Source organism: Meles meles, chromosome 19 (genome assembly GCF_922984935.1).
Source record: "Meles meles chromosome 19, mMelMel3.1 paternal haplotype, whole genome shotgun sequence".
Lineage (NCBI taxonomy): Eukaryota > Metazoa > Chordata > Mammalia > Carnivora > Mustelidae > Meles > Meles meles.
The window spans coordinates 52057241-52071734 of NC_060084.1; the positions used below are offsets into that span (position 1 = coordinate 52057241).

At 60.0% G+C, this 14494-nt stretch overlaps 1 protein-coding gene across 2 annotated transcripts in view; it reads left to right on the forward strand.

Moving 5' to 3' along the window:
• The window catches only part of AP2A1 (adaptor related protein complex 2 subunit alpha 1), a 29458-nt gene extending 14991 nt beyond the window's left edge, over positions 1 to 14467 (forward strand). The window contains exons 5-24 of one of the 2 annotated variants that reach the window (XM_045989386.1): positions 2874 to 3003; positions 3425 to 3526; positions 4961 to 5069; positions 7902 to 8052; positions 8379 to 8547; positions 8673 to 8810; positions 8977 to 9159; positions 9616 to 9713; positions 9941 to 10172; positions 10265 to 10432; positions 10513 to 10676; positions 10992 to 11057; positions 11369 to 11425; positions 11532 to 11614; positions 11733 to 11822; positions 13000 to 13123; positions 13216 to 13332; positions 13423 to 13492; positions 13717 to 13851; positions 14198 to 14467. In XM_045989386.1, the coding sequence (XP_045845342.1) occupies positions 2874 to 3003; positions 3425 to 3526; positions 4961 to 5069; positions 7902 to 8052; positions 8379 to 8547; positions 8673 to 8810; positions 8977 to 9159; positions 9616 to 9713; positions 9941 to 10172; positions 10265 to 10432; positions 10513 to 10676; positions 10992 to 11057; positions 11369 to 11425; positions 11532 to 11614; positions 11733 to 11822; positions 13000 to 13123; positions 13216 to 13332; positions 13423 to 13492; positions 13717 to 13851; positions 14198 to 14275 (2464 nt within the window). In that variant the 3' untranslated portion in view covers positions 14276 to 14467. The remainder of the gene's footprint in view (positions 1 to 2873; positions 3004 to 3424; positions 3527 to 4960; positions 5070 to 7901; positions 8053 to 8378; positions 8548 to 8672; positions 8811 to 8976; positions 9160 to 9615; positions 9714 to 9940; positions 10173 to 10264; positions 10433 to 10512; positions 10677 to 10991; positions 11058 to 11368; positions 11426 to 11531; positions 11615 to 11732; positions 11823 to 12999; positions 13124 to 13215; positions 13333 to 13422; positions 13493 to 13716; positions 13852 to 14197) is intronic. The other variant, XM_045989387.1, reaches the window with a different exon arrangement.
• Positions 14468 to 14494: the final 27 nt, after the last annotated feature.

Consider the following 14494-nt stretch of genomic DNA (forward strand, 5'->3'; position numbering starts at 1 on the left):
GGTGGGGGCCACCGTTCGGGATAGCACAGGATGGGTGGTAACTAAAGCCGCATCCTTTCTGGGGAGACATGAGAAGGGATGAGAAGCGACCTAAGGGTAAGCCCTGGCGTGGCCCAGTGTGTCCAGGTCTGGCCAGGGAGATGGGAGGGAAATGCAGAGTGGGCTGTGGCTTGGAACATGAAGAAACTTTCATGGAGGACAGAGTGGTCAGTTGTGGCGAAATTGGCAGCCGCCCCAAACGGGTAGAACTTGGTGCTTGTGAGGACCTAGAAAGTGGCCGATGTGACAGGCTCGTACGAGCTGAGGTGATGCCCAGTTTCACACCAGGGAATGGATGCTGAGGAGTTGTGCCCTGCCATTGTCGGGGGCCAGGCTGGGGTTGTCTGCTCAGCTGGCCTCTCTCAACACCCAAAACTTGGCCTTGACAGTGACGGGCAGAGAGCAGTGTATTTTTTTAGGTAGAATTTTTTTTTAAATTATGATAAAATTCACATAACATCAAGTTCACTGTTTCAGCAGTTTACAGTGTACAATTCAGCGGTCTCTAGTGTATTCACAGTGCTTTGCGGCCACCACCACTAATTCCAGAACATTCCTCTCACCCCAAAAAGAAGCCCATACTCAGTAGCAGCTCACTCCCCATTGCCTTTCCCTCTAGTTCCGGACAGCCACTCGTCTGCTTTGTGTTTCGCTGGATTTGGATTTGCTGTTCTGGACATTTCAGATAAATGGAAGCGTGTGCTCCGTGGCCTTTTGTGTCTGGCTTTTTCCCACCTGGTGGAACGTTTTCGAGGTTCTTCTGTGTCGTATGCTGCTCTGCTTCCTTCCTTTTTATGGCCCAGTAATACCGTTCTGCTGTCTGGAGGGACCGCGTTTTAGTTACCCATTCATCAAAAAGATTCCGTTTGACTCTTAGGAATATTGTAGAAATACATTGTGTGAACCTGGTTTTCAGCTCTTGCAGGTAGACGCCTGCACGTGGGATTGCTGGGTTATGTGGTACCACAGCTTTTTTTTTAAAGAAAGGGAACAGTTGAATTCCCCCTTCACATCCCCTGCAGCATCTCCATCTTACCCCCTTCCCTGCGGCCTGTATTCTATGGTGGTTATTCCCACGTACCTCCCTGTCCTTCTATACCTGTGTACACGCCCCTGTGTGCCGTAACCGTAAGCTTTACCTCTGTGGTGCAGAGTCTCTGGCTAAGCAAGACGAAAAACAGCTCTTACTCCTCCGTTTGGGGTACGGTGGGCATTCCCTCCCCCGTAGCTGGAGGGAACGATTGAGGTCATCTCCTTCAAGGGCTTGAACAGAGCCTGGCCTGGGGTCGAGGCTTGTGCTGTGAGCTGGGACGATGGTGGAAAGGCCATGAATGGGACACCGTTCTACCGGTCTTGGACAGACCTTCTACTGGTTTTGGTTTTGAGCTGATGACAGTCAGACGTTGAACATGGATGCGTGCCCGCCCCCAGGGTGGGTGTCCAGGAGCAGCCTCGCTGGGCTGGGTCTGCGTCACTCCCGGTGGCACGCTGACCCGGGGCGGCCCCGCTCCTCTCCTGAGGGCCTGTTCCCACGTCTCCTCGAGGGCTGCTGTGTCCGAGGCCCAGCCAGCGGGCGCGCATCCGCCCAGCTGGCAGGAGGAAATGGCACTGCCTCGTCGCTACCGTTCGTGTTTTGCCTGCAAATCCAGCGAAACCCCCTTTCACCTGGCCTTTGACTTGCTCAGTCACCCCTCCTGGGACTTCCCTCTGTGTCTTTTGCCGAAGCTTCGGATGGATCCTCTCCTGGAGGCGGCAGCCTAGGCAGTCAGGACAGCTTCCTGCGCCCCTCTGTGCCCGAGGCCGTGCCAGCTTCCGGTCCATGGTGTCCTTTCTTCACCCCCCCAAGTCCTCTTGCGGAGGAAACTGCCCATCAGAGAGTCGGTGGCCTCCCGCAGGCGCATGCTCCACTGGTCAGGACCTCAAGCACACGTGTCTGGCCCCAGTTCCTCGGTTTGTCGTGGAGAGATAAACGAGTTAGTCCCAGACTGTGCCTGGCTCAGTGCCGGGAGGAGCGGGAGGGCCCTGGCTGGTGCTTTTCCTGCTGTTACCCCAGTATTGGTGCTTCCCTGCTCGCCATCTGCATCGGCTCCGTCTCCTCCTGGATAAAAAGCAGGGTCGGCGCCATGGCCCTTGATGCCCGGCATGGTCTGGCCCTTGTCCCCTGGTCCCCCGTCCCATCTCCTGGCCTCTCCCCCTCCACTGCTTGCTCACTCACAGCAGCCACACACAGGCCTGTGGCCACCTCGGGGCCCCCACACAGGCTGTGGCCTTTCCCCGGGATGGGCTGTGCGGAGATTTTCGGGGTTTTCTCACTAAGCTCAGCTTTCCATTCACCTGCCACTTCACCAGAGAGCCCTCTTGCAAAATAGCCGAAGTGGCGCTCCTTGCGCCTGTGCTCATTGGCGCCGCAGCACTGACGCCGGACGGTGTCTGGTGCATGTGCTGGGATCCGGGCTGCCTGGCCGGGAGGTAAGCTCTGTGAGGACAGACGTTTGGACCAGTCTGTCCACGCCTCTGTCCACAGTGCCTCCAGCAGAGCCTGCTGCCCCGAGGTGCTCCGGAAGCGTTAGGTAAGCGAGCGAAGGTGCACGGGCAGGCTTGGCGGTTGGCGGAGTTCTGCCAGTGACCCCAAGGCTACTGAGATGGAGCGCGTCTTGCAGATAAAAAAACAGAGGCTTGGTGCGTGATGAGGCCAGCACCAGAGTGGATCACTGGTCCCCCGGCTCTCTCCACCTGCTGCTGGCCGCCCTTCCTAGGAGGAGCGGAAGAGGAGGGAAGGTCTGTGTGGGGCTGGGGAAACGCTGACCTCCCCCCACCCAATTGTGTCCCCACAGGGACAGCATGGACAGCGTGAAACAGAGCGCGGCCCTGTGCCTGCTGCGGCTGTACAAGGCCTCGCCCGACTTGGTACCCATGGGCGAGTGGACGGCCCGAGTGGTGCACCTGCTGAATGACCAGCACATGGTGAGTCCCGGGCCTGGCGCGCGGACGCCCCAGGTGGCCGCCTTCCAGAGCCATCCCTACACACCCAGAGACCCTTCTGCCTTAGATGCTTATGTGGAAAACCGGGGGATGTCCCACTCCTGCCCCGATTCCCACCTGGATGCCCAGGGCCCCCCACCTTTGTCCCTGCCTTTACTCAGGTACCTAGAGATTTTGGTCCAGCGTCCTGAGTACCTATCACGCACCCAAGTATCCAGAAACCCCCATGCCCATCCCTGATACCCTCCCCGACCCCGAATGCCCAGGGATCCTGTCCAGTGTTCCCGGCACCTATCACCCACCCAGCCCTTGAGTCTCTGCTTTCAGATCCACAGGCTGGACACTTGTCCCCAGGCTGACCCTCCCCCTGCAGCCCTGACCCTCCACTTGTCTGCCTCTGCAGGGTGTGGTCACGGCGGCTGTCAGTCTCATCACCTGCCTCTGCAAGAAGAACCCGGATGACTTCAAGACCTGCATATCCCTGGCCGTGTCTCGCCTGAGCCGGGTGGGTGTGGTCTCATCACGGGGTGCGGGAGGGGGCCCTGGCGCCTATGTCCTCTGGAGCAACTCACTGTCCCCGAGAAGCAGCCCAGCACAGTGGTAATGAACTTAGCCTCTGAGCTGGGCTCTCTTGGCCCACACAGCTCATTCCTGCTGTGTGGCCCCGATAAGCGGTTTCACCTCTGGTTCTCGCTGACCCCATCTGTTCACTGGGGACAATACCAGGCCCAGTTCACAGTGTAGCTGCCGTCCGTCAGTGTGTGTAATGTCAGTATGGGCCTGGGCATCACGAGCACCTAGGGCGTGTGAGTGTCTCTCCTCGTTTCCTCCCTCTTACCCCACTGTCTCTTGCTTCCTCCCGCATTCCCTGCTCCGCCTCTGGTTCCTTTTTCTTGAACCTCTCCGTTGCCCTCCTTCCTTCTGCTCCTCTCACCACCTTCGCCCCTGTCCTGGGAACATGCCCAAGGCTGCCTGTGTACCAGGCTCTGGGGACCCAGATGAGGCCTCCAGGAGCTCCCTGTCCTGTTGGTGGGGAGAGATGTGGCAGGGCAGGCCAAATAGCACAGATTTTCATAAAAAGGGTGATCTGGGCTGTCACGGAGGTAGTACAGGACATTGTGGATCCCAAAGGAGGCACTTACCCCAGCCTGGAAGTCTAGGAAGGCTTCCTGGGAGAGGTGATCCCTGAATGAAGACTTGGAGTGAATTTAATATTCCCTGGGCCAGTCAGAGGAGGCCGAGATTTGCAAGCAGAGAACAGACACCCAGATCGTTCAGTCGCTTTGTCATCGATTCACCATATGCCCGAATACTCCCGTTCGCCCGGCTGGCCGAGGAGACATGGACAGGGACACCGGGGGCCGGACACGCGCCATCATGGCCATGGCACAGCGCATGGTGGGGAATGCTTCCCAGAGAAGGGATTTCCCAGGTTGAGCAGGCACTTGCCATGAGGGAAAACGTCACGTACCCTCCTGCTAATTCCCATCTCTTCCCAGAGCCTTTCTTATGTCTGATCTTATATTAGGCCTGGGAACCCCGGAAAGGGTCAGAGCTAGTTCCTAACCCCTGAGCTGCTTCCAGCCATGGGGGACAGCTACAAGGACACAAGTCCACAGTGAGCAGGTGTGATCTATGCTTCATGGAGGAGCCCAGGGCACCATGAGGCTCCCATTTGGAGTAAGCGGCTTGAAGAAGGGAACGCCGGTTGGCAGAGATTTCTGCCCCCCTGAGAGCAGCATTACATGGAAGAGTCAGGAGCCCTGGCTTAGATCTAAGCTCACTACGTGCTCCAGGCTTCCTTACTCCCCTCCCCGGGCCTCAGATGCTTCGGAAGTCGGTGTGGCTCTGCCCCGCCCCGCCCCTGCCCCTGCCCCTGCCCCTGCCCCTGCCCGGTGCCCTTCCCTGTCCATGCCTCACGCCCTCTTCCGCCCCCCAGATTGTCTCCTCGGCCTCCACTGACCTCCAGGACTACACTTACTACTTCGTGCCGGCGCCCTGGCTCTCGGTGAAACTCCTGCGGCTGCTGCAGTGCTACCCACCGCCAGGTACTGCCGCCAACCCCGCCCGCGCTGGGCCCTGACGCCTCGGGCCTGCGCTCTGCCAGGGTTTCTGTGAGGCTGTGGGTGCTGGGGCACAGCCGAAAGGATCGGACAGATCACTCGTGTCTTGTGGATCTCCTGCTGTGGGCCAGGGTCCCTGTGATGCTCTGCTGGGGTTTGCTCAGCCCTGGAGTGTAGGGGTTGTTGTCGCACCTGTCTTGGGGCAAAACCAAGGCTGCGGGAGCGGAGGCCCTTGCCCACGGTCCCCGCAGCCGATCTGAGGGTGATCCCAGGCTGTGCTGTTTGGATGACCATAGCTCTGTGAGAGGTTTTCATGGCCTTGTTGCTCAAGGTCACAGCCGTGGTGTGGATGATGAGCCTAGCGTGAGCCAGGCAGCGCACCGGGGGTGTCTGTGCCCTCCCAGCATGCAGACAGGGAGACTGAGGCTTGGAGATGAGACGTCATGTATCTCGGCCTGGGCAGCGACTGAGGGGCGGAGCCCGATGCCAGCATCTGGCTCCAAGTCCCTCACTCTGTCTCATAGGCCTTGGGTCCATAGGGCTGGGTGCCCCATCTCCTCTGCTGCCTGACCTCGTAGAACAGTTTTGAGGGAACCCGTGCTAAGCTGCTCAGCACACAGGAGGGGATTGATAAACCGGCTCCCTTCCATTCGGCCAGGGTACTGCGCACCTGCTGTTGCCAAGGACTGACACGCGGCCCTGAGTCTGCATGGGCAGCTGTGCACAAGCATGCACGTGAACACATGACCGCGTGTGCAAGTCTGAGTGTGTCCACGCGTCTGTGTGCACCGCATGGCAGTGTGTGTGTGTGTGTGTGTGTGTGCGCGCAGGCAGAGGCCGCTTCCGGCCTGTGAAGGCCACTGGTGAATTTTGTCCTGTGGCCTTGGGAAAGCCTTGTTCGTTCCCCTCCTGGGCCTCTTTTTCATCCTGCAAGGAAGCGCTCAGGCAGATCTCGGACCTCACTTCCGTCCCAGGAGCCCGCCTCCTCATTTCGGGGTGTGCCCGGAGCAGGTGCCTCGCCTCCTGTCACCCCCTGTGTCATAGGAGTTGCAGCCGTGGCCCCAGGCAGGTGGTGCTGGGCCGGAGAGGCCGCCACCTGATTTATCTATGGAAAGTGTTTCTGATACCGTATTATGGAAAATTTTCCAACGTCCAGATAGCTAGAGCTCACCCATCGTCTAGACTTCGCGTTTGGTGGTGCGTGTGTGCTCTCAGTTTGCTTTTTTTATTCCTGAAGTATTTAAGACTGGCATAGAGACACCATGTTTCTAATCTTTGGATATCTTGTTGCACGTTTCTAAAAACTATCGGCATTCTCTACGGTCCCGGTCCCGCTTAAAGTTCCAAAATACTCACAGTGTGTTCAGACTGGGATCCAATTAAGATACAAGTTTTTTTTTTTTTTTTTTAAGATTTATTTACTTATTTTAGAGAGAGCAGGGATAGGGCCAGAGGGAAAGAGAGAGAAGTAGACTCCCTGCTGAGCAGGGAGCCTGACACGGGGCTCGATCTCATGGCCCTGAGAGTATGACCTGAGCTGAAATCAAGAGTTGAATGCTGACCAGCTGAGCCTTCCAGGTGCTCCTTGAGACCCAAGTATCGAGGGAGGCCCGGCTTGTCCAGTCAGTGAAGCAGGCAGCTCTTAATCTTAGGGTCATGAGTTCAAACCCCACACTGGGCTCAGAGATGACTGACACATAATCTAGAGGAATTGCCCCTTTATTCTGGGCCATTGGCTTTCATCCCACCTTTTTATTATGAAACATTTCAAACGGAAAGATCGCCTGCGAGTAGGGTGTCATGAACACGTGAGGCCCCAAGACCCAGCAGAGACCCTGAACGCGGCTCTTGGCACCCTGGCTGGCTTGCCGTCTCAAACACACATTCACTGATTCGCTTACGTGACAAAAGTTGCAGACATCCTCATGTTTCCCCACGCCCAAAATACACCCACACACATTTCATGAGACCCAAGGACACTGCACAAAACCACGGTGCCCTTGTCACACCTGAGGAGCTTCAAGGTCATGGTGTCATCCGCTCTCCAGGCACCATTCACACCCCCGTTGCTGTCTGCAGCCTTATTTGTATGGCTGCAATAAAATACAGTTTAGTCAAGGGCCGCGACTTACATTCCCTTATGTCTTTGTCCCTTTTGGGGGGAGTCTGGAATAGCCCTCCCACCAGTTTGTGAAGAAACTACTGGTTTTGTGAAGAAACCGGGACAGTTTGGCGTTGCAGGGGTGTCCCGCCTTCTGATTTGACCCAGAGTTGCCTCGTGTCCTGCGGTTCATCCCTCTACCCCATGAGCCACCTGATACATCCGGGTGCGACATTTTCCCCTGGAAGGCTTGACAGCCCGTCTGTGCACAGGAGGTCACCTCACACCCCGCGGAATGGCAGTTATTGGTGTTGGTGGGAGCTCCTGGTTGGCGTGTGTCTGTCTCGGGCGCTCAGACCGTTTCTTGGGGCGACCCTGGTTTCACAGCGTCTCTGGGAAGGTTTCTTTTTCCTGTGAGAAACCTAAAGAGTATCAGTGCTGCAGGAGGGGAAACTGAGGCTCACAGGGGTGGGAGTCAGCACCGAGCAGGACAAGAGCCGAGGCCTGGTGTGGTCTCTTCTGTTGGCCCTCTGCCACCTCCCCTGGTCACCTGAGACCAAGGATGAGCTAGAAGGAGCAGAGACCCCAGCCCACAGCTGCAGGGCCCACATTTCCTGTGGGAGATGAGAGCCCTGGGCAAGGGGGTGGGGATCTGCCCTGCACGTGGGCGGGGCTGGCAGAGAGCTCATCCCAGGACGTGCCCTCCATGTCCCCAGAGGACGCTGCTGTGAAGGGGCGGCTGGTGGAGTGTCTGGAGACTGTGCTCAACAAGGCCCAGGAGCCCCCCAAGTCCAAGAAGGTCCAGCACTCCAACGCCAAGAACGCCATCCTCTTCGAGACCATCAGCCTCATCATCCACTACGACAGGTGCCTGCCGGGGGGGCAGGAGGGCCCGGGGCCCAGACTCCTGCATCCTAGGAGGTTGGGGCTGGGAATCGGAACTGCTAGCTAGGAGGACGATGAAGCTGTGAACTCTCACCTCCCCGGAGTGGTGCTGGACCCCCTCCTGGGAAAAGCAGAATTCCTGACTGTCTTCATTTGAGCCCAGTGGCCCAGATGGCCGCCAGGAGTGGTCATGACAGGGACGGAGGGCAGGAGTTAAGACCCAGGCCCCGAAGGGGATGTGGGATGGCTCAGCTGGGCCACAGTCCTCCACCTTCTCATGTCCCCTGGTCTCTGCCTCTTGCTGCCAGCGAGCCCAACCTCCTGGTGCGGGCCTGTAACCAGCTGGGCCAGTTCCTGCAGCACCGGGAGACCAACCTGCGCTACCTGGCGCTGGAGAGCATGTGCACGCTGGCCAGCTCTGAGTTCTCCCACGAGGCGGTCAAGACGCACATCGACACTGTCATCAACGCCCTCAAGGTACACCACCGTGGAGCCTGCCCCGGGCCAGGCCCTGTACGCTGGCCTCTGCTCCCTTGGAGAGGTGCAGGGCTCAGAGGCCACCGCAGAGCCTAGAACATTCCTCCCCGGCTCTCCTCCCTCAGACGGAGAGGGACGTCAGCGTGCGACAGCGGGCGGCAGACCTCCTCTATGCCATGTGCGACCGGAGTAACGCCAAGCAGATCGTGTCAGAAATGCTCCGGTACCTGGAGACAGCGGACTACGCCATCCGCGAGGAGATTGTAAGTCCTGGGAGGAGCTGGGCGCCTGGACCCCCGGCTCTGAGGGCAGAGGGGGCTGGGAGCCTGGACCCCCGGGGTCTCCGGTTGGGGGCAGTGGTGAGCCCAGATCTGGTTCTTCCACGCTTGGACTGTGCACGCACGCACACCTGCCCTCCCTGGCTGGCAGGTCCTGAAGGTGGCCATCCTGGCCGAGAAGTACGCGGTGGACTACAGCTGGTACGTGGACACCATCCTCAACCTCATCCGCATCGCGGGCGACTACGTCAGTGAGGAGGTGTGGTACCGCGTGTTGCAGATCGTCACCAACCGTGATGACGTCCAGGGCTACGCTGCCAAGACCGTCTTTGAGGTCAGTGCCCCCACAGCAGGACAGTGAGGCAGAGCAGGGACAGCTGGGGCTGTGGGGCCCACCCGCTGTGACCACTGTCTTGCTCCCTCCTCTTCAGAACACTGCCTTGGCCTCCCTGGGGGCCGGGTCCTCACAGGCCAGCATGCAGGTCTGTGGGCCACATGGGACACGCGCAGAGTCACCGACCCGCACGTCCTGCCGGTTCCCCATCCTTCTGCTCCAGGAAGGGGGGCCTGGTGCTGCTGGTTTTACCACTTGTGTGAATGTGGGCCAGTCATGTAACTGGCCTGTGCCTCAGTTTCCCCACCTATCGTCCCCCCCACAGCGTAGCGTTTGTGAGAGTTCTACGAGTTAACGGGCATCCCGGGCTTAGCCCTGAGCCTGGCACCCCTGAGCAGTCCTGAGTCAGAGCACACGGCTCCCTGCTGCACTCACCCACCCTGTCCCCACCTCCAGGCACTCCAGGCCCCCGCCTGCCATGAGAACATGGTGAAGGTCGGCGGCTACATCCTCGGGGAGTTTGGGAATCTGATTGCTGGGGACCCCCGCTCCAGGTGAGGCGGTGAACACGTGCATCCCAGAGGGGTCCGGGGCTGGTGGTGATGGGGCCCCCAGGGACCCTCTTGGCCCCTCACACAACCATCTGGTGCTTGCAAGACAGCGCAGCTCCCAGGAGCCTCTGGGACAGAGCGCTGCAGTGGCCGCTGCGCGGGGTGGCCTCGGGGGGGGGCTCCGGGAGGAGGCCGGGCAGCCGCGTGCTGATGCCCCCCGCCCTCCCCAGCCCCCCGGTGCAGTTCTCTCTGCTGCACTCCAAGTTCCACCTGTGCAGCGTGGCCACCCGGGCCCTGCTGCTGTCCACCTACATCAAGTTCATCAACCTCTTCCCGGAGACCAAGGCCACCATCCAGGGCGTGCTGCGGGCCGGCTCCCAGCTGCGCAACGCGGACGTGGAGCTGCAGCAGCGCGCCGTCGAGTACCTCACACTCAGCTCGGTGGCCAGCACGGATGTCCTGGTCAGCGCCGTGGCCCCCGCGCGCCCCTCCTCCACCCCTGCGCCTCAGCCACCGAGCTGTCCCTGACCCACTCTCGCCCTCTGGCCCCACAGGCCACGGTGCTGGAAGAGATGCCGCCCTTCCCGGAGCGAGAGTCGTCCATCCTGGCCAAGCTGAAACGCAAGAAGGGGCCTGGGGCCGGCAGCGCCCTGGATGACGGCCGGAGGGACCCCAGTAGCAATGACATCAATGGGGGCGTGGAGCCCACCCCTAGCACTGTGGTGAGTCCCAGGGGCTGGGCTGTCAGGGCCGGGGCCTCCGGGTGCTGCCCCGGCTCACCTCCACCTGCACCTCCCTGCAGTCGACGCCCTCGCCCTCCGCCGACCTCCTGGGGCTGCGGGCAGCCCCTCCCCCAGCGGCAGCCCCAGTGACCTCGGGTGCAGGGAACCTCCTGGTGGACGTTTTCTCCGACGGCCCAGCGGCCCAACCCAGCCTGGGGCCCACCCCAGAGGAGGCCTTCCTCAGGTACAGCTGCTTGCCGGCGCCCCAGGCTGCCCCTTCTCCGTCTGCCCCCTCACGGTCCCCTCCTCCCTCCCTGTCCCTCTGTTGCCGTGGCTGCCACTTCCCCTGGCCTCCTCTCTCCCTCTGGCCACTCTGGACTCTTGGCTGACCCTGGCCGCCCTGTGTAGTCCTTCCCCCATCGCCATGTCTCAGCCTGCTCTTCCTTCTCTCTTTCCCTCCTCCCTCTTTCTCTCTCTCCCCGGCCCTCTGCTGCCTCTCTGGGATTGGCTGCCTGCCACGCCTGTCTTCTCTTGTCTGCTCTGGGATTGGATGGCCCAGCGAGCTGGAGCCGCCTGCCCCTGAGAGCCCCATGGCTTTGCTGGCTGACCCAGCTCCAGCTGCTGAGTAAGGGGTGTCCCCAGGGAGGGTTAGGGGACTTCAAGCTCTTATCAAGGGGTTCCTGATGAGCTGCAGAGGCAAGGATTTGGAGGGGAGTGAAAGTCGGGGTCCTCTGACGTGGGGCAGGGTGGCAGCACACACCAGGGTCCTAGTCCCGTTAGAGGCAATCACCAGTCTGATTCTGGGGTTCTTTGGGGGAATCTGGGTATGTGGATTCTGGGGTTCTGTCCTTTGAGGGGTTACAGCCTCCCACCTCTAGCTCGGGTCTTCTCTAGCCCCCCAACCTCTTCCCATCTCACTGCTTTCCCCACCTGCAGCCCAGGTCCTGAGGACATCGGACCACCCATCCCTGAAGCTGATGAGCTGCTGAATAAGTGAGTCACGGAGAGGATCAGGGAGGGAATGGGGACAGGTGGGGAGCACCGAGCAGGGCCTAGACAGGCACCCCTGGCATCCTGAGCTCCCCGCTGCCCCACCCAGGTTCGTGTGCAAGAACAACGGGGTCCTGTTTGAGAACCAGCTGTTGCAGATTGGAGTGAAATCAGAGTTCCGGCAGAACTTGGGTACGTCCAGAGAGGGGCGGTGTGGGGATGGGGTTTCGGGGACACCTGGGTTTGGGTGGCATCTGGAGAAGAGGTTAAGGAAGTCAGATGGAGCCCTGCCCCTCCCTACCCTCCGCAGGCCGCATGTATCTCTTCTATGGCAACAAGACATCCGTGCAATTCCAGAACTTCTCGCCCACTGTCGTCCACCCTGGAGACCTCCAGACTCATATCCTCCCGGCCTGGCCCGGCCCCCTCCCCCAAGCCCTGACCCTCCTGGTCTGCCTTCCTGGCTTTGGGGAAGCAAATGAACCCCGGTCCAGAACCCTGTTCAGTACTCTTCAGAGCCTCAGCATATGGTTACGTGTTCGAGGGTTAGTGTCGTATGTGAGACAGGGGCGGGCATCTTCTCCCCAGGACAGCCTGAGGACAGTGAAGTGATGGGAGGGGGTCCCTCCGTTTGTCCCTGTCAGGCCGCTTCCAGGTCCTGAGCTTGTCCTCCAAGGGCTGCACACCCACGATTCCAGTGTCTCCTGCATTCAAGAGCCAGGCCTGCGGGTCTGGATCCCCAAGCAGGGCTGTCTGTGTGATCTGAGCCAGTCACTTGGCCTCTCTGTGCCTTCCTCTACCATGTCTGAAGTGTAGACCCTCTTCCTTCTCATAGCGTTGTTCTGAAGGGCAGTGTGGTTGGAAAACTCTGGAAGGGTGGCTGGCGTAAAGGAAGGTGTCAGTCCTCCCTCCTTTCTCTGATAGTGGTTTTCATGCCCATGGAATGACAGTGGTTAGGCCCAAAAGCTTTGAGGACCTTTTCAGTCCTTTGCTTCATTTAGCCCTCAAACAGCAGCATCTCCAGAGCGCCCGGCGGGCTCAGCTCTGTGCTAGGCATGGGTGGGGGGCAGGGGCGGGAACGCCTAAGATGGCATCCTTGCCAGCTTGAAGGTAGATGTGATCACGCTGCAGCCACTTTCGGTGCCCTGACCGTGTGCCAGACACACGGACAAGTACTCGTACTGGATTATTTCTCTGAATGCTGAGGACACCGTGTCCATTTTGTAGCTGAGGCTAAGAGGTAAAGTAGCTTGCCCAGAGTCCCCAAGGTGGTAAGATCACAGGATTCAAACTCGAGTTAGCCATCCCAGCCCCAGGAGGGCTTCTGCCCTAGTGCGGTGTGACTTGTGCCATAATGGAGGTCCCTTAGCCCCTCGTGGGAGGCCAAAGGGCTCACTGAGGAAGGGCTTCGGAGTTGGGGCCTCCTGCCATGTGCTGGGGTTGGCAGGCCCGGCCCCTCAGAGGCCTGCAGGCCGGGGTTCAGAACCATCAGGGTTCGTGGCCAAGACTGCAGGGGAGAGGAGGCGGGGGGAAGGGGTTGCCGCCTCTTTCTGGCTTCCTTGACCCCCAGCGGGCACAGCTGGCGGTGCAGACCAAGCGCGTGGCCGCGCAGGTGGACGGCGGGGCGCAGGTGCAGCAGGTGCTCAACATCGAATGTCTGCGGGACTTCCTGACGCCCCCGCTCCTGTCCGTGCGCTTCCGGTGAGTCGGGCGGGGGCCGTCTTCTGGATAGGGGGGTGCGGGCTGGGGTCTGATGGAGCCTCCTCGCCGCCCCTCTCTGCCCTCGCCACCAGGTATGGGGGCGCCCCCCAGTCCCTCACCCTGAAGCTCCCCGTGACCATCAACAAGTTCTTCCAGCCGACGGAGATGGCGGCCCAGGACTTCTTCCAGCGTTGGAAGCAGCTGAGCCTGTGAGCAGCGAGGGGGCCGAGCTGCAGCTGCTGGGGGGTGCGGGGCGGGGCCTTCCAAGCACCTGACCCGAACCTTTCCCCTGCCCCCAGCCCCCAACAGGAGGCACAGAAAATCTTCAAAGCCAACCACCCTATGGATGCGGAAGTCACTAAGGCAAAAGTGAGTGACCACTGCGTGGACAGGAGAGGGGGCCCTGGACCCACAGCCCAGACCTGCCTCTTCCTAACTGGGGTTTGGGGAGCAGTTCCCATTTTTCCGTGCCTCTATTTTCCCATCTGTAAAATGGGGCCAGGTCCCACTCGCAAGGATTTCGGGGGAACTGGTTTGCTACTGCCTGGTGGCTCCCAGACCTGGCACCTCCGACAGCTACCCTTCTTCCCCAGCTCCTGGGGTTTGGCTCTGCTCTCCTGGACAATGTGGACCCCAACCCTGAGAACTTCGTGGGGGCTGGAATCATCCAGACTAAAGCCCTGCAGGTGGGCTGTCTGCTCCGGCTGGAGCCCAACGCCCAGGCTCAGGTGAGCAGTGGTCTGGGAGGCGCCCCTGAGACTGACACGTTACCCCCCTGCCTCAGTGTGTTCGTTTTTTTAATCATGCCCCTCTGTGCTGTGTCCCTGTGTCCTCTATCTACTGTCTTCCTTGCCCCACATCCTTTCTCCCCATCTGGGTCTCACTTTCACTCTTCACCGTTCCCTCCTATGTTGTTTTTATTTCTGCCTCCTGTCCCTTCTGTCATCTTTCTAATCCCTTTGTCCTTTTTCTCTCTGATCTCCCTGTATCCTGCTCCTCCCCCCCCCCCCCCCCCCCCGCTTTCTGTCCCCTCTTCCTCCTCCCTGAGTCTGTGCCGCCATGTCCCCCACCCAGATGTACCGGCTGACCCTGCGCACCAGCAAGGAACCTGTCTCCCGTCACCTGTGTGAGCTGCTGGCCCAGCAGTTCTGAGCCCTGGACTCTGCCCCCGGGGATGTGGCCAGCGCTGGGCAGCCCCAAGGACTGAGGCAGCTGTGGTGGATGGGGCAGAGAGGGGACCTCCACTGGTGACAGGGAAGACCCCAGGGGTGGGGGGATGCCTGGAACCTTCCTCCGGCCTTTTGTATTTTTATTTTTGTTCATCTGCTGCTGTTTACATTCTGGGGGGTAAGGGGGAGCCCCCTCCCTCCC